The following is a 26,464-nucleotide window of genomic DNA, read 5'->3' as shown; positions in this document are numbered from 1 at the left end:
CAGAACAGCAGAAACCTTTGCCGCGCGGCACTTCCGCACCTGTTAGGTTGCTCCAAAAGTAGTCGCGGTTTAAAAGGTTAAAAGTTAATTGCAGAAACCACAATTACTTTTGCACCAACCTAATACAAGTGCGTGGAAGGAAGGAGATGGCAGTGCGAACCTGCTTTCTCAGCTGGTTTGCCTCCGGACAACCCGCTCGGAGTCAGCGTTTAGCCAAAAGCCGTGTTTCGAGGAGCCAGTTTTTGAGACAGCAGCTTACCATTTCCAGCAACAGAAATCATACACAGGAAAGTCTTCAAGGGCCGCAGAATTCACTACTTGGTAAAGCAGGTCTTTGTTGTTTAAGTAACTGGCCTGTACAGCCCCTCTGGAAATAACATGCCTGTAATTCTTCCCAGTTGTCCTTTATCACGGGCCTCAGACAAGAGAAAATGTGAGTCATTCCTAAACCCCGGTTTGGGGGCCTGTTACTGGAAAGGACACTCCTACCATCTCTTTAGTGTGAAAAATGGGTTTCGCTTTAATGCGAGTGTTTGGCAAACACAGTGGATGCCGAAATGTGTCCTATCTGTTCAGCTGTGAGAAACAATGATGTCATGGTCGCACACTTCCCAGGTGGCTCCATCTGGAACTGGGAGTGTTCCTGTCACCCTGGAGTCTGAAGTTTCCAGGTTTTATGGGCTTTCTACTGCCTATCTTTAGTAGAGCAAGTCATCGCCGTGTATTATTGTAATACTTTTTAATGTAGAATAGGTTTAGAATTGCATGTTTTATATACAGATATATTTTATAGTTTTTAAATTTTATTTTATTTTCTACTTAAAACATAATTGGTGTACAGTGTTACATTAGTTATATTAGTCTCAGGTGTACAGTATAGTGATTCAACATTTTTATACCTTAAAATGTGATCACTCCACTAATTCTAGTCATCATCTGTCACCAGGCAAAAAAATCACAGTATTTTTTTCCATTTTGATCATTTTATTTTTTTCTCTTAAAAAAATTTTATGACGATATAGTGAACATACAACATTATGTTAGTTTCGGGTGTACACCATAGTTATTCAACTATAGACCTAAAGAAGTGACCACCATGAGCCTCGTGACCATCTGACACCGTACATTATTACAATATTGTGGAATATATTTCCTATGCTATACTTTACATCCCCGTGACTTATTTATTTTATAACTGGAAATTTGAACCTCTTATTCCCCTTCACCTTCCCCCCCTTTTTTTAAGTTTCTCAGTTAGCAGTTGACATTCAGTATCATTTTACATCAGTTTCAGGAGTACAGCATAGTGGTTAGACAGACGTTTATGTAATTTACAGTGATTCCTCAATAAGTCTAGCACCCACCTGGCACCATACATGGTTATTACAATATTGCTAACTATATTCCCTGTGCCGTACTTTACACCCCATGACTATTTTGTAACTGCCAATTTGTACTTAATCGCTTCACCTTTTTCACCCATTCCCCCAATCCCCCTCTCATCTGGTGACCCATCAGTTTGTTCTCTGTATTATTTTATGTTATCTTTATATATTTAGTGCTGACAAGTAGCAGAAGCAAAATCCTAATGCTAGTTTATAAGTTTTAGTTAAAAGAAAACATTAAAACTTTTCTGAGACAGATGAGTTCTGCTGGCAGACTACCAGTTTGACCTCAGTATGATCTATAGTTAAAATATTGTACGTCAACAGAGCTGAGTATTTTCCTAACTCACACAACAATCTTTTTATCTCACTAGCTGAGGTCGCACCTACGTGATACTTTCAGTCAAATTTAGTTACATTGGCTGACTTTTAAGTTAGCTAAATAAGTCATATCTTTGGTGTCTGATTTCACAGTTTAGATAAAATGTCAAGGCAAAATAGAACTTTATAATCTTAAAAATAATATTATGAGACAAAACCTTCAAAGCATTAGTTGTCTGAGAAGTTTTATCTTGAAAGTGTGAGGATAGGGACCGGCCCGGTGGCTCAAGCGGTTGGAGCTCTGTGCTCCTAACTCCAAAGGCTGCCGGTTCAATTCCCACATGGGCCAGTGGGCTCTCAACCACAAGGTTGCCGGTTTGACTCCTCGAGTCCCACAAGGGATAGTGGGCTGTGCCCCCTGCAACTAGCAAAGGCAACTGAACCTGGAGCTGAGCTGCGCCCTCCACAGCTAAGACTGAAAGGACACCAACTTGAAGCTGAACGGCACGTGCCCCTCCACAACTAAGATTGAAGCGACAACTTGACTTGGAAAAAAATCCTGGAAGTACACACTGTTCCCCAATAAAAGTCCTGTTCACCCTCCCCCCCCCAAAAAAAAAAAAAGAAAGTGTGAGGATAATGCTCCTTGAGAGCAGATCACGTCTGGGCTCAGGGCCTGAGGCGGGTGGAGGTCTGGGGGGCGGGGAAACAGCTGTCCTGGGGTCTTGGGGCCCTGGGGACATAAGTCAGGTGACAGAGTGCTTCCTGCCTGGGCTCTGTTTCTGAAAAGCACGAATCTGCTTTACTTGTTAATTTTCCTGCGTGTTTTCTAAGCTGGTCGCCCACCTGCCCCTTCAGTCTGAGCCCCGCCAGCAGTGGTCCAGGAGTCCACATGGGTTTAGAACACAGGTTCCAGAATGCGAGAGCTCGGAGCGCTCAGTGGTCTGAATTGTTGAAGTGTGGATGATGGTTACATGTTAACCAAAGCCGTGACATTGATAATGATACTACTGTCCTCGTTTTTTCTTCAACTATATGTTTTCTGATAGAATAACTCATTGCAGACATAGTGTGTACACAGGGCTGAGCAGACTTGATTCCCGGCCTTAATAGATTGTTTTAACAAACTGCTTTAAAACAGGGGTGTCAGAACTGCAGCCCGTTGTTTGAAAATTAATTTGGGGAAGGTATTCAATAATGTTGTAAAGATTTTGTTGGGTATCCGATGGACATGCGTCCTATTTGGGAGACCACCTCAGGGATACTGTGGATGCCTGATCATGGCATTGTACATCAGAAGCTAAACATTAATGAATGCCAACTATAATGTTATATATATAATGTGATGGTTCAGTGTGAGGTCGGAGGGATAGTGGACGGGGGGAGGGGGGTTCACAGTGTGAGGGATGTGGATGATGAACGTCTAAGTATTACCTTGTCTTGTACACCTGAAACTAATAAATAAATTAATTAATAAAAGGATAAATACCAGTCAACTTTTGTCCAGGGTAGAGGCAAATGTAAATAAAGATCATGCAGTGACAAAAAAAAACAAAACTGCAGCCCATTGTTAAGTGGCCCTCAGCAAATTCTAAACATATATTTAGTTTACTTAAATAAACCAGGTGAGGCAGTACGTACTTCACCTCGAGTGAGTGGCCCAGCTGTTTGTGTATTTTACACATATTGGCCCTTGGTGAAAAACGTTGAAAAAAGTTTGGACACCCCTGTTTTAAAAAGACCTCTGCCAGCTCCAAGTAAAATGCACACTTGTTAAGATTGCTGCCTGTGGTAGGGTACTATCGTTGATATATATTTCCTTTATATATTAAATTACTAAAACCCTATATAAAGTGTAGGCAGGATTAGAAAGCCCTTTCACATCGTAAGTAACTGTCGTGTTACTGTGGAATGTTGCTGTGGTTGGGGTCCCATGTGTGTCAATTATAGGTGACTGGAGCTGCACGTATAATGTGGTGAAATCGCCATAGAAGATCCTGACTTCGAAATCAGCGGTTGCTTCTCAGGAAACGTAGGGATTACAGTGGGGGTGTCCAGTGTTTTATAAGTCAACACTGACTAAAGCATAAGACTTGTTTCCGCTGTTGTTTTCTATTTTTATGTCACATCAGGCTCTTTACCACAATGGGTTGAAGAAATACTCGTGCAATTTATTTATTGCCTAAAATTTAAATTCAGTTCTAATGGGTTAGGTATTTTGTACTAAACTTATAAGATTAAAGCTTGACATGAACTTTTTTTTTTTTCTGCTAATTTTTTTTTAAATTTATTGGGGTGACATTTGTTAGTAAAATTACATAGATTTCAGGTGTACAATTCTGTATTACATCATTTATAATCCCATTGTGTGTTTACCACCCAGAGTTAGTTCTCCTTCCATCACCGAAATGAACTTTATTTTTAAAACTTGATGATCTCACTTTGGGGGGGGGGTTGTTTCATTGGTTGGAAGTGTCTGAGTGGGGGGAAGTTCTAGGGAGAATTTGCATCCCACCATTTAAGGTTTGGGGGGTTGACATGGTCACAAATGCTGCTTCCTATGAGTTAGCTTCCCCAGAAGCTCCCTGGCGGGCGGTCAGGGGTGTTAGTGTGACTTTTCTAACAGTTGTTTAACATTCACAAAGGACACAGGTACGCAAACTTGGGGCCATATTTTAGTGTGAAACTTGTGACTCCTTACGTTTTTCCCTGTGATAAACTGTATAGCAATCCACTGAAGGTGAGTGATTTAATCTCCTGGTCCTGTTCCTTTCAGGAGGGATTGGGGTACTTGCTGGTCCCATGGGGTGACACTCAGCCTGCTGGTGTGGCCAGCTGTTCTCTGGTCTGTGAAAACCCAGGCCATCTGCACTGACGGCACGCAGGAGACAGCTGGCCCCTTAGGAAGTTCAGGTGATTCTGCCTGAACTTGAGCAGAACTGAAACCGGGGGGCTCTTGGCTGCTCGGGCTGGTTGGTTCCTCGGGTCACCTCTTCCCTTTGTTTTGTTATGAAAAGACCTTTGAGTCGTGAGCCAGTGCAGGAGGTGAAAGGGTTGTGTGTGGGTGAAGAGGCTTTTATAAGTGGCACAGTCATTCAGATAAAAGTCTGAGTATGCCTTCATTTGAAAGTAAACCGTTGTGATAATTCAAGAACAAAATATCTGAGTTGCTTAATGTTCAAAAAGGTGTAATTCAGGTGATTCGCTGTCCTTTGGGGAAGGCCTCTGTTCCCATTGTGCAGGGTGTTTCCGCACCTCGTGAGGTTCCCGTTTCCTGCACTGTCACGGTGGCTGTAGTGTGAGCCTAACCAACAGAATGAAAGCTGTAGAGCTTCTTTAATAAAACAGAACCTAAGTATTACCTGACAGAGCTTACTGCCCCCAATTCGCAGGTGGGCTTCTCCCCAAATAAGTGGAAATCAGGAATAGCCACTGCAAATGGTATATTTCAGAGTTACGAATTTGCAGGCATTAAAAACTTTAGTTATTTTTCCTGATTATTGATTTATTGTAGAATTCCACGCTGAAGCATTCCATAGGTGCAGTAGCTCTGAGTAAGCGGAGCTCTTTTCGGGGTTCTGGTCTCACCCAGCCCAGCACGTTTTATTCTGAATGTGAAGCGTGTGTGTCTGTATCACAGCCCCACAGATTCCCCAGGGACACTGAGCCCGGCATCCTGTCAGAGCAGCTGGTCAGTGGCACAGCAGTAGAACCAGACAGCTACTGACAGCTTCAACCAGGGACAGATTCGAGTCCTGGAGCGCTGGTGAGGGAAAACCTGGTAAAATGTCAAGCTGTCTGGCTGACCTCACCTTTGTAATCTGCTGTGTAAATCGTAGGATAGGTGGAGGTGGGTGGTGGGGGATGAAAACCATTGGATAAGCTGAAGAGCATTTGTGCTAGAGAACAGAGAAGACCCTAAGGCTGGTGACAGTCTGCCCTGGGGCAGGTGCATTCCACTGCTGTGACATTTTTCCGGGTTTTCTCTGTGACATGAGGGTGGAATGTGATTATAAGCCATCTTTGGAACAGCAGTATGTGTTGTTTTTTGTGTTTTATTGTAATTAAAATGATTCAGTGTAGAATTTTTTAATGGCAAAATCAAACTGCTCTTTATATTGTTATTGAATGGGTTGTCATAGAAACACAACAAAAAGAAGGGTTTTTCCCCCAGATTTCTTCTTATTGCAGGTCTTCCCAAGACAGTAATTTCACTGAATGAACAAAAAACTGAAATAAGAGTCCTAAAGCCATCGTTAAGGGACCCCCTGCTAAGTACCTCGACCCCCAGTGGGTGTGGGTCTCAGGTTGGGAGTCCGTGGGCTGGGTCGCCGTGATGATTGTGTCACTGCAGGATGAGTCTTTCCCCAGGCACGTGGGAAGAAAGAATGAAATATGAATGGGTGCTTTGCATTCAAGAAGTGTCATCAGCTTCAGTCACTTAGCCCAAACCATCCTGAGAGCGGCTCGACTGAGCCGCAGGAAGCTTTGGGCTTCGTGTCGAGAGCCTGTTTGCACTTATTCCTGCTCTGAGGCCAGAGGTTCATGTGAGGAAGAGAGATGGGCCTCTGGCTGCACCACGTTTCAGTGTCTTCCGGAGCCAGTATCAGAACACGTAGAAACCACTTACTTGGGTTTCATTGCCTTTCCTTACCTGATTTTGATAGAAATATCCATGACCTGAAGATTCTTCAGGGTCATAAAAAGGTCAAAGGCAAGAGGCAGGAAGAAGCAGCAGGTCTGAGTTAGCTGTCAGCTCGTGAGCAGACCCGGGGGCGGGGAGATGTGGCTGCGCTGACCGTTGGGGCTCCAAAGGAGCTGTGCTCGGGTTCAAGCTCAGCATTGGTGCGGCAGGTGCTCTGGGAGGGGAGCGAGAAGTGTCTGCCTCTGAGCCGGACTCCGTGCTGTGGGCAGAGTGGTGAGGCCAGGGCGCGGGCCCCCAAAGCACACACAGGGTGGACGTCACCTGCACACTGAGCCTGGGTCTGGTCGCTGTGTTGGCGGCAGAGCTGCTGTCACACAAGCCAGCCAGCAGGACTGAAAGGCATGTCATCCTCTGCCCAGGTCACGGTCCCCTCGAAGAAGAGCTCACTCTCCCGAGAGACGGAGGGAAGAAAGAAGTGTCCCCACCGCCTACCGGATGAGCAACAGCCCTGGCGTCAGCAGGAAGCGGACCCGGTCCAGGTAGGCGTCCGTGCCGGAGCGCATTTTGGAGCTTGGCCTGCGTTTCTAAAACAGGCTGCATGCAGGTTGTCAGGGAAACTGCTGTGTTGGCAAACATTGGGCGCCCTTTGTGCCTCTCCATCACCACTGGGCCTGACTCGAACTCTCCCACCCCGAAGTCGGTGCCATGGGCCAGTCCCACTAGGCTCTTGTCCCCAAGTCCCAGCTGCCCCTCTGGACCCAGACAGACACCCTTTACCTATGGACACAGAAGAAGGTGTGGGGACAGTGACAAGGAAAATGAGAAATTCGAATCTGAGGAAATCGCAGTGGGTGGCTGCAGCTCCCAGGCTGGGCCACAGAGTCCTATGGGGCCTGAGAGCAGGGAGAGCGTCTGTGCCCCGACTCCCTGAGAGCGAGGGAGGTAGGCTCCCGTGTCTGATACGTAGAAGCCACAGCCATTGCACCTGTTCCGGGCCTCTGACACCCAGCGAGCAGGGTCTCCGGCTCTCCATCCCAGGGGCCGGACCCTAGGGTACGGACCCTAGGGTACGGCAGGCGCTGACTACTCCTTGGAACCCCGGGGCGGCATCGTGAACGTGAGCAGACATGTCAGGCCATCTGTGCCTCTCTGGGGCCTGTCAGGACCCCAAATTGGGGAGGAAGCGTGGCATTGGACAGTGGCTTCTGTTGGTGCCATCGAGGCCGAGGGGTACTGTTTGGGACCCGTCCTGTCCAGTGTGGGTGGTGCCACCTGAATGCTTTCCATCACTTGGCTTGCGTGTTGTCATTATCCCCAAAATGAGGGGTTCTTGTTTTTGTGTCCCCACACGGGAGTGGATGCAGCCGCCGGCTCTGCTGATGGACAGGGAGCGCCATGGTGCCTGTAACCGAGGTGCCATGACGGGCAGGTGCAGCCGTGCACCGCAGTCTCGGTTTCCTAACACGGGGTGAGGGCCTTCGGTTCCAGCTCCTTCCAGAGGACAGGTCCTGAATCACCAGTGTAAAGATCACTGCACATCCACAAAGACGCGAGTGGAACAGCCTCAGAACTGCCCTCTCATTTGAGCAGGAGCAGTTCTGACAGGCGTGTCTGATGCAAAATGTTCCCGCAGTCTGGCTGGTCACATGATACTTCCGTTAATTGTTAAAATGTGGTCTCTTTGTCTTAAAACAGAAAAATCAGCAAAGAAGCTGTAAAGCTGAGAGGTCTCAGCAAAGGCTTTGCAGGCAATCTCACTGTCTGTATGTGAATTACATTCTGGGCCTTAGTGATTTCTCCACTAAGCATAGGTTACCATTCCAGCACAACGGGAAAAGTGAAGTCCTTTTTAAATTTTATTCCTGAAACAAGTCATGTATAACATTTGAAATTCATCATCACCTTGTATATGTAAAGGGCATGGTCTAAAATTAATTCCTTGGAGCAAAAGACCTCTTCTGACAAGAGTTCTTGCTTTGCCCTCAAATGCACCTTTGTGTTAAAAGAGACATCATGGGAGGAGACGCGATTACGTTAGGAATTGTCAAGACCTATCTTGCCTGGAACTTTAAAAAGTCACGCAAAAGCAGTGAAGATGTGTTTCTTGCAGCGCAAGCTGCCTGTTCTGACAGGTGGGTCACAGTTAGGAGACGTGCGGGGCTGTGAGCTGCTGGTTGGTGGGGACCCAGTGCTGGGAACACACGTGCAGCCACGGCTGCCTCATGCTCTGGATGACAGACCTGGAGCTGTGTAGGCCAGAATGTCTGGTCGCAGCCAGACTGTGTCCAACAGCAGTCAGCGAGCCACGGGTCTCTGCTTTATGGTGGGGCGGGTGACATGTTCCTCCACCTGTCCCTTTATCTCCCTCTGACCACCCAGACCAAGCGGAGGCACTTCCTGCCAAGCCTGAAGGATCGTTTCTACGAGCGGATCACTGAGTGCTGCTTTCACTGACTTATTTTGAGATTTTTCTAACTCAACTATTGAAAAACAATACAGTGAATGCCAGTGTGCATGTAACCTCCAGCGCGATTCAACAGTGTGTTTGCTTTTCTCTGTGTTCCTCCCGCCCGCCTCCCGGACCCGTGTGTATTTGGTGACGTTGACAAATCAGGCCGGCTGTTTTATAGAGGGTCCAGCAGTCTGGATTCGTCTCACTGTGTCTTTGTGGCCAGGTTGACGGTGACTGTTTGGGGCAGGAAGGACGTTAGGGGAGCTGGAGACGCAGGATGTCCATTTGTCCATCACCAGTGGCACTGAGTCTGGCTGTTTGGGTCAGACTGCATCCATGCGCAGTACTGCCTGTTCCACGTCGACTACCATGTGATGTGGGTCGGTGCCCTGAGCCTGTGTGACCGTCCTACTGCCAGCAGCTTCCTCTTGTCATTTTAGCATCCCTGATGTCTGTGTCAGCTGGCCTGGTCGTGGCTTTCTCATCCTGCCCTTCCTTGTCTAAAGAGGACGATGCCCTTTGTTTTAGCCTCACTGTGGACTGTGGTGCAGGGGAGTATTTTTATTTGTGCAATAATCATTGCCGTTATTATCGTGTCTAATGGTGACATGGTGTCACATTGAGTCCCGTTGTTCTTTGGGCACAAGACCTTCCAGGCTCAGCTGGTCCTTCCCCACCCTCGCCCCTGGATCAGCCTTTTCTCCAGCAAACCCGGCTCCCTCAGTGAGTGTTTGCAAATCAAGATCTGGGCATATTGAGTATCTTTGAAGAGTGAAATTCGTAAGACTGTTGGGCCAAACCGTAGGACAGCACATGTCAGCAGGTGTACTGGTTACTTTATCACAGTAAAAATAGGTGATGTGTCGGGTTGGCCATCCAGGCCCTGCGCTCAGCCCTGTGCTCAGCTCATCACGCGGTGTTGGCTGAGTTTCAGATGGCAACACACAGTTTTCTCACAGCTCTTACCTTCACGTGAACTGTTAGTTCACAGCCGACTTTGATCGCTGAAGGCTGCATATCAGGGTTCCCCAGAGTAACCACTAAAGAAATAGCTAAGAAGCCAATGGAGGATGTAGAACAGAACCGTAAAAATGCTTTATGTTTCAAAAGAGGGCAGAAAAGTGGGAGTGGAGGAAAGAACACTCGGGCAACTGAAGAACAGTGGGCTTCATGCTGCCCGTACACTTAATCATATCAGAAGGCAGTGCTTCTAGACTGCGGCCAACAGCAAAACCTGAAACTGCAGCTCAGGAGAGACACTGTAAATGTAAATACACGACTGCCATGCCGTCCTCGTGAGAAGGCAGCTGGCAGGGCTCCCCTAACGGGCCGTGCAGACTCGGTGTGCTAGAGAAAAGGAGGGCCATCTCATGCGGACAGAGAGGTCCCTTTTTCATTAGGACGTGGTTTCTAAATGTACACGTGGGGGGAAGAGCTTGAATGTATTTAAAGCACAGAGGCAAAGCACTAAGGGAGGGAACAAGTACAACAAAGCAGCATGGATACCGAAATGAGCAGCTGTGAACCAGCTAAACCCACCACCTACAGCTGAAAAATGCATGTTCATCAGGTGCGCGGGCACCTGTCCCCAAGCCAGAGCGAGCCCTGTGCCTGTCAATGTCACGGTGAGTTCCAGAAGACTCAGATGGTACAGATCGTGTTCCCTCCCCACGAGGCAGTGAGTGTAGCAGTCTATGAAAAGATACCTGGAAAACCCCCAAGTGTTTGAAAGTCAGCACGTCTCAAATTACCCATGGGTCAAAGAAGCAATCGCGAGAAAATAGAAAATATTTTGAAATTAATGATAATGAAAATGTAACATCTTCAAATCTGTGGGAGGAGCTGTACTTAGAAGGAACTTAGTAGCTTTAAATGTTTATATTAAAGAAAGACCTGAAAACAATGACCTGCTCTTCTGTCTTACGAAGCTACAAAGAGAACGAATTAAACCCGAAGTAAGTAGAAGCAAGGAGGTAATAAAGATCAGATCAGAAATCAACGGAAAACAGAGGGAAATGGTAAAACCAAAAGATGGTTCTTTGAAAATGATCAAAAAGTTGATAAGTCTTTATTTAGATTGACCAAGAATGAAGCGCCCTACAGACATTAAAAGGCTGATGGAAATAAATCGTATTCCAGTTAACTTGACAACTTAGGTGAAATGGACAAATTCCTTGCAAGAAGCAGCAAACTGAGAGCAGAAGAACTCTGAATAGCTTCATACCTGCTAAAGAAATTGGATTGATTTATAATGTAAAAGCTTCCCACAAAACTCTGGGCACAGATGGCTTTCATCTGTAAATTCTCACACCATTCAAGAAAGACGGGACACCAGTCTTTTATAGACACTTGGAAGAGAACAGGAGAGAACACTTCCCAGCTCACGCCGTGAGACTGTCATAACTGGCTCCTGCAGCCGATGGGCAACGTGTGTGGGTGTGGTGGTATCTACATGCATGTGCACACGTGTACTCGCACAGACTGATTCTCTCAAGAACACAGATGCAAAAATCCTTAATGAAACATTAGCTGGTTTGAGTCCAACAATTTATTAAAAGGACAGTACGTCACGACCAAGTGGGATTTACCTCAGAATGCAAGGTTCTTTGGTAATCAAAAACCAGTCACTGTAATTCACTGTATTCACAGAGTACGTGGAGAAAATCACGTGACATCTCAATAGATACAGGAAAACAATTCATCACTCATTCATTAAAAGGAGAAAAGGGGGGACTTGCTTGGCAAAGGGGACTAGAAGGAAACTTCCTCCATCTAATGAAGGGCATGTTTGAAAATCCTACAGCTCACACCACACTCATGGGTGAAACACTGAATGCTTTTCCCTGACTGAGATCAGAAACAAGGCAGAATTCACAGCCAAAACAGTAAGGCAAAAAAGAAAGAAAAGGCATAAAATTGGAATGGAAAAAGTAAACTGTCTTTTTGCATAGTTATATAAAATCTTAAGGAATCTATTTCTCTGTACTAACTCAAAACAACTGGAAAAAATGAAGTTAAAAAGCAATACCATTCATACCAGTATCAAAGAAAACAAATGATTCAGGGGTAAATGTAAAGAACTATGTGCAAGACCTGTGTGTACTGAAAACCACAAAACACTTCTGAGAAAGTTTTCAGAAACTGAAATAAATGGAGAGCACGTCCCTGTTCGTGGATTGGACAGCTTGGCTTGCAGACCGGTGCCCTCCCAGCCACCATCCCCATGGGCTCCTCATAGAAATTGGCAAGCTGGCCTCTGTCACCTGTGTGCAAATTCTACGCACCCAGACGGGCCTGAACAGCCATGAGAAAGATTGAAGTGGAAGGGCTTTCACTACCGATTCCGGACTTCCCGGAAAGCCGCAGTAAGAAGACTGCGTCATGCGCCTTCAACAGGCAAAGGTGCCAAAGCAGCTCAGTGAGGAAAGTGTTGTGTTGAGCACGGCTTCCCCAAGCAGCTGGATGTCAGCATGCAGGCAGTGGCCTGCGCCCGCCACAGAGTTAACTCAAGACGGATCAAAGACTTCAGTGTGGGGACGGGAAGCCTTCAGCTTCACAGAAAACAAGGAGAATGTGTTCTGAGCTCAGGTGGCAGAGATTCCTGGGGACGTAGAAAACCCCACCATAAAAGGAAAAAACAAATTTGACTCCGTTGAAATGTAAAACGTCACTCAAAAGGCAGTTAAGAAAGTGAACACACCTGCCCCAGCCTGGGTGGAACATGTGTAGTAATCTGATTAAAAGGGGGCAGGTGGCTGGAAAGAGACTTCATGAAAGAATGTACTGATTGTTCAGTGAAACCATTGAATGAAAAGGTGCTGGCAACATCAGTCACTTCCAGGGAGATGCAGGTACAGCCACAGAAGGTGCCACATTACTCTGATGAAAAGCGCTGAAAACAAACATGGCGGACGTTACTGAGTGTCGGCGGGACCGCGGGAATGTGGCTGGTGAGATGTAAAACGGTCGGACCACGGGGGACGTCCAGGCAAACTCGTCCTGCCCATGACCCAGCTCTGACAGTCCTGGGGACTAACCACAGAAACATTTAGCCAGAGAAGCCGCTTACTCCATAATTGCCAAGAGCTGGACACAACCTGACTGTCTGCTAACAGGAAAAAGCGTAAACAGACAGGCTAGATTCATACAGTGGGACATGGCTCAGCAGCGAAAAGAAACAGATGGGTGATTCTGCCAACGTCGTGGAAGAGTCTCAGAGACGTTGCGTTGAGCTGAGAAGCCAGACGCAGAGAGTGATCGTGCGTGGTTCCATTTTTGTGGAGTTTCGTCGTAGCAGTCAGAGCAGTGGTCAGCCTCCTGTGAGGATGGGGAGGCAGCTCGATGACTGGCATGATGGCACGTTGCTGTGTGAGGCTTGAAGTTCAGTGGCATTCCAGTCCCGTGACGGCATTGCGCGCCATCCCGCCTGGGACGAGAATCGTGCCATTGTCCCTCGTCTCCTGGCTTCAGACGCTCCCGCCCGTTAGTCACTTAGCGTGCTCAGCATTTCTAAGTAGCATTGCTAAGCATTTTAGTCACATACTTAGAAAGTTTTGTCACATGAGATCCGATTGTACTAAAATTGAACCTGATTTACAGTTAAGGATGTAATCTGCCTTTAATTAATTCACGTAGGCAGCCACAGAAACTTAAGTTTAGGGCTTGAATCATTTTGGACTACGTCACATGCTACTAAATAATTTATTTGCTGCTTTCTTTGAAACCCTAGTGCACATTCCCAGACATAGAAATCGCACAGAGCTTTTGAGGTTTAGGGCATAGACCTGCTGCGTGCAGTCCCCACACCTCAGATCCGGGGTTTGTGGGCTACGCATCGGGCCCCCTGCTGGTCTCAGCTCACCAGGGGCTGCCCTTCCCACAGCTGGATTTCGGTTGCCAAGTTGCCATCACCTCGGCAGATCCTCCTTAGTCAGGCAGAGCTGGAAAGCCCCGTGCCTGGCGTGCCGGAGGCCAGAGTGCTGTACTGGTGCCAGCAGTCTGTGCCAGGGAGCTGGGCTGACATGCTAGGGCCGCGTCAGCTACCCAGGGCCGTCCCTGCCACAGGGTGGCTAGTGGACCTTGTGAGAGGCGTGCACTTCGGGCCTCAGGCACTGATGGGGTGCTGGAGATGGCAGTGGGTACAGCACCTGCAGGGAGGACACAGGAGCTGCCCAGATGGGTGCGCGGCGGGAGCCACACCCCGGTGACAGCTGTGCTGGCCTGGCGGTCAGTGGGCACCTGGACAGGGCCGAGGACTCTGAGCCATGCAGGTGGTGACCCAGGATGTCGGTGTTTAGAGCAGGAACAGCAAGACAGGAGCAGTTAGCGAGATCTGTCACGCCGCCTTCACATCAGCACATCGGAGGTGTGGGCAAACCAGGGAGGGGTCTGATGGTATCTTCCAGAGTGCACTTCCTGTCCCCTGGCTCAGGGGACACGTCCAGGGAGCCATCCTGCAGCATGACGCAGCAAGACACAGCCTGGGGGAGAGAAGAGCAAAGCTGAGAAAGCAGGATTAGTTAACGATGATGTACCTCCCACAGCAGCAGCCGTGGCCCCGTGGTGGGCGGCGGGCTCTGGGCGGCATCCCTGAAAGGCAAGGAGGAAGTTGTCCACTCTCAGCGGAGCCTGGAGGGGCTGAGAGCCGGAGAGCTCGGTGCCGCCTGGGCCACACGTAGCATTTACGCCCACCAGTCTCCTCTTCCTGTTTGGTGTTTGCTAGGGGAGTGGAGGGAGGGCCGAAGGCAGGGCTCAAATGGAGTCAGTGTCTGGAATGAAGAAGCTGAGGCTTGGGTGGCCCAGGCAGGAGAGGGATGGGTTGAGCCCGTGCAGCCCAGGTCTGTAAGAGCAGAAGGGACTGGAGACACTTCTGGTGGGGACTTGTCAGGCCTTGGTGACGTGCCAGGGGGAGGCGCAGGCAGCAGGCAGAGTGGGGCCGCTCCGTGAGGTGGCCGTGGAAGCGGGTGGGAGAGCAGGCCCCAGCCAGGGTGACATGCCAGCACTCGGAGTCCACAGGAGTGGACAGCACGTGGGTGCTTTTCTCGGGCATTTTAAGTACGAAGTGCTGGTCATGTTTGAAGCCTTGGCTTAGGGCCGTCCTGCAGAGAAGCCCGTGTCCACTGACGGATGCGTGGCTCTTGCTTGCCACGTTCCTCAGTTGCGAGTTAAATAAAGTGTGTGCAGCTTTGGTGAGGAGGGAAGCATGTGGACCTGCAGTGGCCGTGCTGGGCTACGGGGGTGCCCGGACCCCAGGCTGGCGCTGCGCCTCTGCCTCAACCCACTTCTCTTCCAGAAGCCCACATGAGAAGAAGAAAAAGAGACGCTCCCGGTCGCGAACCAAGCCCAAGGCTGGGTCGCCGTCAGTGTCCCCGAGCAAGCAGGCCGCACACCGGCACTCGGCCAGCATCTCTCCCATGGAGAGTCGGGGCTCCAGCCAGGAGCGCTCCAGGTAACCCTCCTGACCACCGCGCCTGCTCCCCACATCCTCCTCAGTGACTTGGGCGTCAGGAGGCAGAGGGCAGACAGTGGGGGTGCCCGGGGCGCTGGAAACGGAGGCTTCCTCCTTACCCCCAGCAAAGGCAGGCGGAATGGCCTGGGCCCCTCGGGTCCACAGATGCTGAGGAGTGGGGCCATGCCCCCTCTGTTCATGCTCACCAGTGTGACAGCAGTTCTCAGCCCCGGCGAGGCCCCGGGGTCGGAGGGGCCCCCAGCGGGGGGGCAGGCACTGGGGGTCCACTGTGACACATCACTCACTCCAAGCCTCAAAAGGCAGCGGCTGCACTGTCAAACTTTCTGACTGAATAAGCCGCAGCGATGTCCATGGCCACCCTGGTTGGTACACAGTCAGCCTGTTCAGCAGATAGACGCAGGTGTCCCCATTTTTGCGAGGGTGGCTCTCCATCGACTGGCCACCCATGGTTGTCAGGACGCACATGCCAGACCGTTCCCCCCTCATGGGCCCCCCAGGCCTGGGCTGGGGTCAGGAGTGTCGTGTGGGGGACACTCTTGGTTGTAATGTTTTGAAGTATTTTTGGGCCCCTGAACTGTCTCTCTGTCTTAGGGGAGTTTCTCAGGAAAAAGACGGTCAGATCTCCTCCGCAATCGTCTCTTCTGTCCAGAGCAAGATAACCCAGGTAAGATGGGGTCTCTCCCTCCTTTATAAAGAGCCAGTTTCCACATCCTGTGTCACCTCATCAGCACTGACGGGTGTCCTGGGTTGGGCACCCAGAGGGCAGGGGTGTCAGCGCTGCCCCGGGTCAGCTGGTCCCTGCCCAGCGTGGGGAGGTCTGGAACGAAACCCTGTGCCACACACATGCTGCCCCGCACCTCAGCGGGAGCTCATGGAAACCCGTATCTGTCCTTGCACAGGACCTCATGGCCAAAGTCAGGGCGATGCTCGCAGCTTCCAAAAACATGCAGACCAGTGCCTCCTGAGACGCGGCAGCCAGCGTCTGCGGGCGTGCGGCCTGGGCCCCGGCAGGCCGAGGAGCTTGGCTCTGCAGGGACCCCCGCGGGGCGCCATCCAGAGTCTCCCTGGGACGTCCTTGGACAATTGGTGGTTTTTGTAAATTAATTTTAGATGACATTTTCAGCTTAAGATTTTTGACCAGCAGTCTCTTACCTGTATATTTGTAAATAATATCATGTTTCTGTGAAATGTATTATCAAATAAAATGAGAGGAAAACACCTTTTCTAGCTAGCCACTGTGACCAGTTTCCTCCTTGTGTGGCTTCTGAGTTTTTACTGCTCATCGTTTGTCACTGGGCTAACACCATGTCGTGTGGACAGCAGTTCGGTCCCCTGCCACCCACCCACCTGCCCGCCTGCTCTGGCACCACTCGGACACAGTGCACGGTCCTCAGCCCTGGCACAGGGACAGACTGGTGGCCTGAGGACAGCCATCAGCGCCTAAGACGTCCTCAGGAGTTCCCCCACGGCCCTTCCTGATCCCCTGAGCGGCCTGAGGTGACCTCTGAAAATGGTTCGCTGTTCACTTGACCCAGAGAACCCCACACAATCATGTAAATCAAGAGGTTGAAATCTATGTATTCATTTTAAGAACACTCGTGAAACTGCCCGGGCCATCAAGCGTATGCATATCCACAAAACCACGACACATCTGAAGGGCGTCACGTTACAGGAGCAACGTGTGCCATTGCGTCGTCACAGTCGTGGAGTTGGGAGGTGTGCCCAGGCCACACAGTGGGGCTGGGCGCAGGGCCGGTGGCCCGAAGAGGGTAGACTTTTCACTAATGCAAAGTGGTGCTGCTCGTACGCGTGTAGATGTAGACACTCTGGTCGCTGAGCCCAGCCAAGGTGAACAAAGCTCCCAGGGCAGCGCGGAACTTACAGAGCTCGCAGGCGGGTTAGCACAGACGTGAGCTCCCTGCTACCCCGAGGGGGTCCTCAGTGAGAAAGAGCAAGTTGTACCTAAACCAGAAGAGGACGCTGCACAGAAGAAAAAGATCTCCCAGAAAAAATTGAAGAAGCAAAAACTTATGGCCCGGGAGTGAATTCAGCCTCAAATAAATGCTAATCAAAGTAAAAAAAAAAAGTCCACCACTCCCCCGCTGACTCCTGAGCACGGAATGAGCCTTTTGACCCCCTGCCGGCTTCGGCCTCGTGACGACATGCAGGGGCGCCGTGTCGCTGGGTCCCCGGAGAGCGCAGCCTGGGCAGTGCCCGGCCCGTCTTGTGTAGGACAGCAGAGGTGGGGACATGCGTGTCCCTGTGTGACGTCAGCCTTGTCGTCCCTGTAGACTGAAGGTTCCGCACAGCTCCCTCCCACGTCGGAGGCCGTTTTCAGTCCTGCTGATTTGCCAAACCAAAAATGGAACTTCTAAGTTTTCCTTTTCGTAAAGTAGACCCCTTCCTGGAGCCCCCGGGAGATGGCAGGCGGGTAGAGGAGTCGGGCGGACCCGGGAGGGTGGGAGCCGAGAGGTGGGCCTGGCCGAGGGTGCAAAGCAGAGCGCGAGAAGGGTCTGTGCCCTCGCCCACGCACAGTGCTGCCTGCTGCTGTACGTGGCCTCATGTGCTCACCTGTGAGACGCTGCCACGTCAGCACTTAGGGACCTACCTCGTCCTTCCAATGACCATCGTCATCCACTCAACAAAGGCCTGGAGCACAAATCACACGCCTGCCTGTCACAGGCGTCCTCAAGCAGCCACACTCAGTGCCCTGCCGCTCGATGGCACCTGACTCAGTCCACAGGTCCCAGGACAGCCAGCCGCACTGTGTCCTTGGGCAGCTCGTCTTGGCACACAGGTACCTAAGCCTGCGGAATTAACCATTCTGCGCAGGGCCTCACCTGGCAGTGGCCCAGAGGCCCCCGGCCCCTCACCAGGACGGCACAGTGCCACACACCCACTGCTGAGTCAAACCAAAGCTCGCCTTGTAATTTCATCTCTTCATGAGTGAGATCAGCAGCTGCCTTCGTACTTAAAACTCACTTGTATTTCTTTTTGCAAGCTGACCTGGCCCTGTGGCTGTTTGTACCACTGAATTTCTTACTGTGTGTAAGCACTCTGCATAGTAACGAAATTTGCCCTTTCTGTATCATTCATTTGATAAATAATTTGTCACTTTTTTTTTACGTTGTTTATAGTTGGTTTTTACATGCAAAAGTTGCTTTTTTATGTAGTTGTTCCTTTCGTGGTTTCTGGGACATGCCTCTTCAGACAAGCGTGCGTCGCGGTGGTGACTCCATTCTGCCCACGGGACACGGTTGGCACAGGCTGTGGCTCCACTGAGGAGTGGGCTGCGAGCCAGAACCGCGAGTCCTGAGGCGGAACCAGCGCCGGTACCGCACATTGGAGGCCACTGATCACAGTGGGCGGGACTGACCACAGCTCGTCCCTGAGGAGCAGAGCGGCTCCGGGGTGAACGGGCAGCGCCGTCAGTGCAGGCTGTTGGGTCCCAGCTAATGCATCGGACGTTCTGTTTGCAGCCACTGGCGTCGGGTGACACGTTAGCAGGACAAGCAGAGCGCTCACCGTCGAGGACGAGGCGTAGATTTGGTGTTTGGAGACCATGTCACCACCATGGGAAAGGGAGGGTGGGCCCCACAACCCTGTGGAATTCTGGGTGGTCGGTGCTGGGCCAGGGAGGTGCCCGGGCCCACTGTCTGCCATCTCTGGGTCCATGTCAGCTGCCAGCCCCTCGGGGAATGCAGCACACTTGACTTTTTGTAACTAAAAATGCTGGGAAATCGGACTTCTCACTGTGTGTGTGACACGCTCATCATTGCACTGTACGCGAGGGCCTCTCCCGCGGGTCTGGCCTCCTGTTAGACACTGGACGTGCCCGTGCCCTCACCTGCACAGCACTCGGTAAAGAGTCCTTCCCCGTTAAACGGACTCTTTCCTCGTACCTTTGCAGTCGTTTTGCTGGATCCGCGCCAAGGCTCGTAAAATGCACTCACCCCATTGTTCCGAGGCTGCTGTTTTGGCTTTTCGTCAGAAATCGTTGACATAAGTGTCTCTGGAGCCCGAGCGGTGTTGCCCAGACCGGTGCCCTGCTCAATCTCGGATGTGACCTGTGTGCCAATTATTAAACATCCGTGACCTCAGGCGACCTGGGGGCCCAGCTCTTCTGCCAGATTCCGGGAACAGACGGGAGCTGCCGGGAGGGCACCTCACCCCGGAACAGGAGCCAAGGGGAGAAGTGACAGAACTGCATGCGGGGCGGTGGGAGGGCACTGAGAAGGCTGGAGGGCCCCCCACAGACTTCCCAGGGCGTTTTCAGCCATGCTGGGGGTTTGTTTGTGTTGAAGAAGTGATTCGTTCACATGGTAGAATATTACTTTCTGTGCGTCCTTCCAGGTTCCTTGTCACAAACACAGACAGATACAAGTAACCCCCTCTCTGGCCCAGCCCACGGGACAGGTGCCTGCTCACCACATCTGTAACCGCAGTGACTGTCCACATCTGCAGAAGGAGCACGTGTTCTCTTTGTAATGAACATTTTTAGAATTATAGAAAAGTTACGAAGATGGTAGAGAAAGTGCTCATCTGCCAGCAGTCACCTAACATTAGGGTGGACATGTTGACCCAGGGCCACATGTCTTTCTTCCAGCTGACCAGGGAGGCCCCAGCACAACACCCACACAGAGCTCCCAGACCTGGCTTCTAACTCCACTCGCCAGAAAAAGGAGTGGCTTATAGTGGCTTATAGGGGGGCCGGAAAGGAAGGGTATGCACCAAAACCAAATCTTGAGGGGACCCAGGAGCCACTGAAAGAGCCCCTTTGGCCAAAGCTGGGACACACTGAGCAGCAGAGTAACAAGTCACGTCGTGTTGGGCTGTAACCCAAAGTACAAAGTATCCGTGAGCTCATGCTGATACAGATAAATGATTGGGTCAGTAAAACAGGCAAAGACATGCTCCCTTGCAGAAGGGTCCCACTTCCTGTGCGCAGTCCCCCACGCCGCCCTCCACAGCTGGAACAGGACGCCCACTCCATACATGTGGGCTGTGCAGGGACTTCTTTCTGAAGAGGACGGCGTGGAAAGGGGGAGCTGGTATCTGTGCAGCGGAGAACCTAACAGACAGGCCTCGGCCAGGTGACCAAGGTCAACACCAACAGTGGCGAGTCGTGTTGACAAGCAGGTCCCTGGACAAGATGGGATGAGAAGAAGGCTTCGCCGTTGCAAACCCATCACCCCACTGTGACCGAGAGAGAAACTCAGGCACATCCCAGCAGAGGGACACCCTGCAAACACCTGACTGGGCTCCTCCCAAGGTCAAGGTCAGCAAACAAGGAAGGTCTGAGAAACTGGCAGAGCCAAAATAACCCAAGGAGACACGAAGACTGCATGTAGAGTGGTCCCCAGCTGGGGTCCTTCGGGAAAGACGGGAAATCTGATACAGGGTGAATCTAGTGAGCAGGAATGTACCACTGTAGGTGCACCGTGGTGACACACGCAGGACGTTAATAGAGGAAAGTGGGTGTGAGGTATGTGGGACCTTTCTATACTTTTCTGTCAATGCAAAACTTGTAATTTTTAAAGTTTATTTTAAAAGAAAAACCTCAGAATGGTACCTTCTTCAGCTGTGACATTGGCGTGCCTGTGTTTGTGTGGTCGGCATGGAGGGTGGCATGCAGGTCACATATGGTTGTGCGGCGTCCCTAGCGGACGCCTGGGGGACACCCTGTCCCTCTGTGAGCCTGCCGTCCGAGAGAGTGCGGTGTCCCATGATGGTTAGCAGGTGACGTCCTCCACAGCCAAGAGCTGTAGCCAGGAAGTGAAATGTACAGAGGAAGTCTCTGTTGACTTTAATAAGCCCAGGTGTTCAGATTATTTCCGTTTTCCATTACTTGTAATGAACTTGTTCAGAATGAGCCCCCTGGGATGAGGACACACTAAGCTGTTCTATAGAAATCGTGACGATGGCCAGGTGTCTAGCTGGGGCTTCGCCGCCATGGAGTCGGGCACGGTGGGGCGGGAGGAGGTGAAGCGGGGTTTGGGCCACGGGGTTGCCGGCTTGTGGTTCCCCCACCGGGCTGTCCAGGGAAGGGGTGGTGCCAGAGGATGCTGGCCAGCAGCGTGCCGCTGGTCACAGAGCATCCAATTGAGAAAAGCCAGCTGGGGACGACGCATGCAGAGTAGAGAGTGGGACCGGGACCCACCTTGGGCAGAACAGCAAGACCCCTGCCTCGAGGAGAGACTGTGGGGAACAGGTGAGGGCTAGATGGCAGGTGGCGAAACTGCTGGCAGGGAAGACAAGCAGGTGTGGTGAGAGGTCGGTGCTCTGTAGAGAGGGCAGGTGGGAGACGTCTCTGAGGAGGTGACAGGGACAGACCCACGGGAAGCAAGGAGGGGAGTGGCCTGGAGGAAGGCAGGGGATGCCCGTGTCCTGGGCGTCTGTCCCAACCACTACTAACGGGCTGGAGACAAAAGAGATTGTCCTCTACTCTGGAGGCCAGGGGTCCGAGGTCCCGTGTCTCAGGGCTGTGTCTTCTGGGGACTTTGCTCCTGCCACCCCAGCTCCCATGCCACCGGCCACCTCCTCATTCCCCTCCTCTCCTCTCCCAGGACACTGGTCATTGTCGGGGCCCCCTGGGTGATCCAGGATGGGCCGATCTCCACAGCCTCAGATCTGATCCCATCTGGATGACCTTTCCTCCTGGTGAGCTCAGGTTCTAAGGGATATGAAGGTGGGGAGACAACATTCTTCCTGCTGCAGGGGTTGTCAAGAGCACCCTTCAGCTCCCAGGAGGCGCGGCCCCGTCCGGTGCAGAGAGAGCCAGACCCAACAGCCAGGAGCTTCCCAGCGCCCCACCCGGAAGTGGCACTCGCATTGCTCTCAACGTGAGTGTGATGGGGGCATGTGACAGGACGACACACTGTCTTAGGCACGCTGCTCCGCTAAGTTGGAAACCAACACCACAGGACAGGCAGCGTCAGCTCCTTGCTACAAGGACATGGGTGCAGCTCAGTGATGGCGCAGTCGCTGGGCTTTTGTTCAGCCTCTCCGCAAACGGGCGCTGCGCGCAGCCGTGAGGCAGTGGGGCCCAGGGCAGCAGTCAGGCCAGCTCTCGCAAGCCCTGCAGCCGACCCTGGGGCTCCTGGGTGGCCTCCTCACTCCCTGTCAACGTGCACAGTTCACTGGTTCTTCCTATAGTGATGGAGTTGTGCAACCACTACCACTATTGAATTCCAGAACATTCCCATCACCCCTACTCGTTACCTGTTGCCCCTTCTCCTCGCCCAGCCCCTAGCCACCACCTGTCTGCTTCCTGTCTAGGTTTGCTTCTGGGGATGGTTCCACGCAGTGTTTTCAAGGCTCTTCACTCCGGGGCGTGTGTCCCGACTCCCTTTTCAGGGCTGACTGATACGCTGCTGGGTGTGTACGCCACATTCTGCTTATCCATTTGTCAGTGGGGGACACTGGCTTGTTTCCACTTTTGGCCATCGGGACTCATACTGCTGTGGACACTCGTGTAAGCTGTGTGGATGCAGGTTGTCAGCGTCGGTCCCTTTCAGCAGGGGAGCCACTCAGCACCTGCACCTGGGTGGTGGGGAGAACGCACGGGGTTTGGTCTGTGTGCCAAGATCAGGCCACAAGTAAAGGAATTTGACAAACCTGGGGGTCAGGGGCATGCACCCTTCTGGCACCTGCACCCCAGTTTTCCTCTGGAGAGGCGCCCCTCCCACACAGCCCACATGGGAGGTCAGCCTGGAGTGCTCAGGCCACCTCCTTCGGGAGAATGCGGCCCACAAAGGAGAAGCTAAGCCCAGGAGGCTCGGACCCCTAATCCATGTGCTGGGTCCTGACCCTAGGACCTCAGGCTGTGACTGTCATTAGAGGTGGGCTTTCACAGAGATGATTAAGGTAAAATGGGGTCATCTGATTGTCTCCCTGCTCTGCTGACAGGTCTCAGCGGGGCGGTTGTCAGGGTCCCTGCAGCCACCTCGGATGGTGGCTGGCACCACACCATCTCCTCGGCTTCTCACCCACGAGGTGCCCTGTGCTGGGAAGATGCCACGCACGGCTAGACCGCGGCTCCTCAGCCTCTCCTCCTTCTTCCTGTGTCCCATACTCCGCACACTTGTCTCGCCCATCGCCCCCGGGGGGTCAGCCCCACAGGGCCCCTGACTGCCAGTATGAGCAGTCAGGGGGCCTCTGCACGGCACGTGCCCCGTTCCTATTGTCACCTTTACTGACTCTCAGTGACAACAAACCAGGAACTCCTCTCCTGCTGAGAACGTGGGACAGTTGCGAAGCTGAAGGCCTTGGCCCCACCACATTCTGATGGCTGCCAGTCCTCTGCCAGGACCCTGAGCGAGCAGAGGATCCCGGCGACTGTGACTTAGGAGGTAGCTGTCCCCAAGGACTGGCGAGGCAGCAAGACTGGGCAGGGCAGGTTCTGCTGCGAGGGCCGGTGTCCGGGGCCGTGCAGGGCACATGCGAGGACCAGGAGCAAGTCCCTCAGGGGCCAGGGACGAGCTCAGGCCTGGGCTGCCCTGCCCTCCTTCTGCCTGGAGGTCATCACCTCGTGCTTTAGTGCATTTCCTCCAGACCTTTTCCTCTGCTTGCACACACACACACACACACACACACACACACACACACACGGCCCAGCAAAGCTGCAGCCCACGTCCTCCCACCTTAGCCATCCCAGCCTTCAGAGTTAAGAGCTGAAGTCACAGCCCCAGGCTGTCTCTCACTGGAGAATGTGGGCCGTGTGTCTGCCCCTGAACCAAGCATGTGGCCGGGGATAGAAATGAGACATTGGCCCAACCGGGGTTCTGTGCTCCAAGGGCTGACGGGGGACAAAAGGGGATTTTTCTAAAGGAAACTGGAGGTGCTGAAGTCAGAGAAAGGGCGAGTGGAAGGCAGGCGAGGCTGGATCGAGGGGATCAGAAGAGACGATGCAGGTACATGACTGTGTGGGTGCAGGTGGCGAGTGTGAAAACACAGTTCTTTGTGGGTGTTTTCAGCCTTCCTCCTCATGACTCGTTTGTCACTCAGTCACGTCTGCGAAGCTTGTGGTATGTCGGGATCTAGTCCCTTCGTTTTGACTTCAGTGCAGTGTCCCCCTCCTGGGTGTATCCCAGTGTGGGCCACCCAGGCAGCCACCAGCCTGCACAGCACCCTGCGGTTTAGAAAAGGGGCTCATTTCTCCAACTGGACACGCCCCACTCCAGGAGTCACAGGTGGGCCAACAGGTGCAGGTGGGACTCCCACGCTCACCCAGGTCCTTGATCACAGCCAGCACCACTGTCCATATGGCCCCAGTGTAGCCGGTGAGCCTGGATGGACATTTGGGCAGTTTCTGTGTTTCCCATTCCACCCTGCATTAGCCTTCTTGTGCGAAGATGAGAGTGTTTTTCTAGGGCAGACACCAAGAATGGTGGGCCATCGAAAATGCATGTTTTAAATTTTAACAGCTGCTCCCTGGTGGCCTTCCAGCGAGGCTGTACCAGCTGGCACTCCCTGCAGTGGCACCAGAATCCTCACTTCCTATCCCCTCCTGGGCACGTGACGATACACGACTTCTTCAGCATCGCCCAGACGGGTGAAAAGTGGCCTCTCATCGCTGCTTGGCTTCTGGCCATGTTCAAATGGCAGGATTCAGTGGCTTGGACGGATTACAGCAGCCGGGGAGCCACACAGCCCCACATCCTGGGTTCCGCACTGCTCACCAGCCACCAGCTTGCCTATCTGGGGAGCGCCATGGCCTGTCTGTAGGCTCTTCCTGTTTGTGACCCTAGGACACTGTCACAAGCCACTTCTCGTCATAGTCCCTCCTACCGCCCCTCAGCTAGTGTTCTCTCTCCGAGTCCTCAAATGCAGGCAGAGCCTGTTACACGGTGGGGCCGACCATGCGAGCGTCTGTTCTGCGCCCCTTGATCCAGCCCTGCCTGCCACCACTCTCCCTTACTCTGCCTTCAGCACGTCCATTTCTCCCAGCAATCCCCTTCTTCCCCGAGTTCAGTGCAGGCAGCTTGCTCACTTCCATCCCCCAGCCACATGGTTGGTTCGGGGATGGACACGTGATCCACATCATCCAGTGACAGATGGGACAGTGGCTTGAGAAAGTCTGTCTGCAGCTGGCTCTGTAGAGCAGGAAGGATGTCGGGCCTAGATACCCTGTGCCGTCTTTGCTGCCATCTGGAGAAATCTTGCCTGAGGATGAAGCCCACACAGAGATGAAGAAAGAAACTATTCTGATCTCCTTGTGTGACTTGATCCAACCTTGCCTGACAGCCGTCTGCCCTGGGAAGCCCACATCAGTGACCCATAAATGCCCCTTCCTGAACCACAGCCAGTGAGGCTGGGTGTCTGCCACTGGCAGCCCAGTTGTTCTGATGCACTGGTGCAGAATTCACGATGTGCCCGTGAAGGGTCACAGGGAGGCCAGGGTGCCTTGCTCCCCTCGGTCTCCATCTGGCAAATGATAGTCTTCTGAAGCAGAAGCAGCATCTGCAGGCCAGGAGGCCCTGGAAGGGACAGGGACAGGGACAGGACCACCACTCGGGGAGGACAGTAAGAAGGAACCCATCCCTCAGCCCTGCAGACTGGGGGACGTGGGCTCAGTGGAAGTGCCTGGGCCTCAGTTTCCCTGTCTGTAGAATGGGACTTCAATCCCGACATACCAGCTGTGACTAGGAGTGAGGGCTGGTGGAGGGACAGCAGTTGTATGTCGCCAGACAGGCACAGGAAGCCGGTGTATGGGGCTTTTTGCATTTGAACTTCGCAGGCCCCTACGCCCTGCCCAAGATCTTTTGGCTGTGACCTCCTGCAAGTTACTTAATTTCTCTGGACCTCGGTTTCCTCGTTTGAAATGGGAATATTTTTTCTATCCCATAAAATGTTAAGAGAAGGAATGAGATTATAGATGGCGGCGCAGAGCGTGCGCCCTGCACACATTAACTATCAACAAAAGTCAGCTATTAACTAACATTCCTCGTCCCCAAACCCACAGTGACCCCCGCCCCCACCCACACGCGTGCTCCCGACAATGCCCCCTGGCCCCGCCCACGCCCTCACCCCAGCCCCTCCCACCGCTCACTCCCACCCAGCCGCCACCCCCTTTCTACTGCGGTGCAAGGGCTCCACCAAGCGTCCGCCGGGCCCTGTGGCTGCGGCGTGGAGTCCTGAGCAGTGACCGCCAATCCGAGCTCCGGCGTGGGGTCCGCGTGCGCACACGGGCG

At 52.2% G+C, this 26,464-nt stretch overlaps 1 protein-coding gene across 3 annotated transcripts in view; it reads left to right on the top strand.

Annotated features, from left to right (window-relative positions):
• The window catches only part of SFSWAP (splicing factor SWAP), a 65,313-nt gene extending 48,810 nt beyond the window's left edge, over positions 1-16,503 (top strand). For all 3 annotated transcript variants that reach the window (XM_081037891.1, XM_081037893.1, XM_081037892.1), the window contains 4 exons: positions 6,771-6,890; positions 15,096-15,251; positions 15,864-15,936; positions 16,172-16,503. In XM_081037891.1, coding sequence (XP_080894017.1) covers positions 6,771-6,890; positions 15,096-15,251; positions 15,864-15,936; positions 16,172-16,237 — 415 coding nt within the window. In that variant the 3' untranslated portion in view covers positions 16,238-16,503. The remainder of the gene's footprint in view (positions 1-6,770; positions 6,891-15,095; positions 15,252-15,863; positions 15,937-16,171) is intronic.
• The last annotated feature ends 9,961 nt before the right edge of the window (positions 16,504-26,464 follow it).

The sequence above is a fragment of the Rhinolophus hipposideros genome (genome assembly GCF_964194185.1).
Source record: "Rhinolophus hipposideros genome assembly, chromosome: 24".
Lineage (NCBI taxonomy): Eukaryota > Metazoa > Chordata > Mammalia > Chiroptera > Rhinolophidae > Rhinolophus > Rhinolophus hipposideros.
This window is presented reverse-complemented; position numbering and strand designations above follow the sequence as displayed.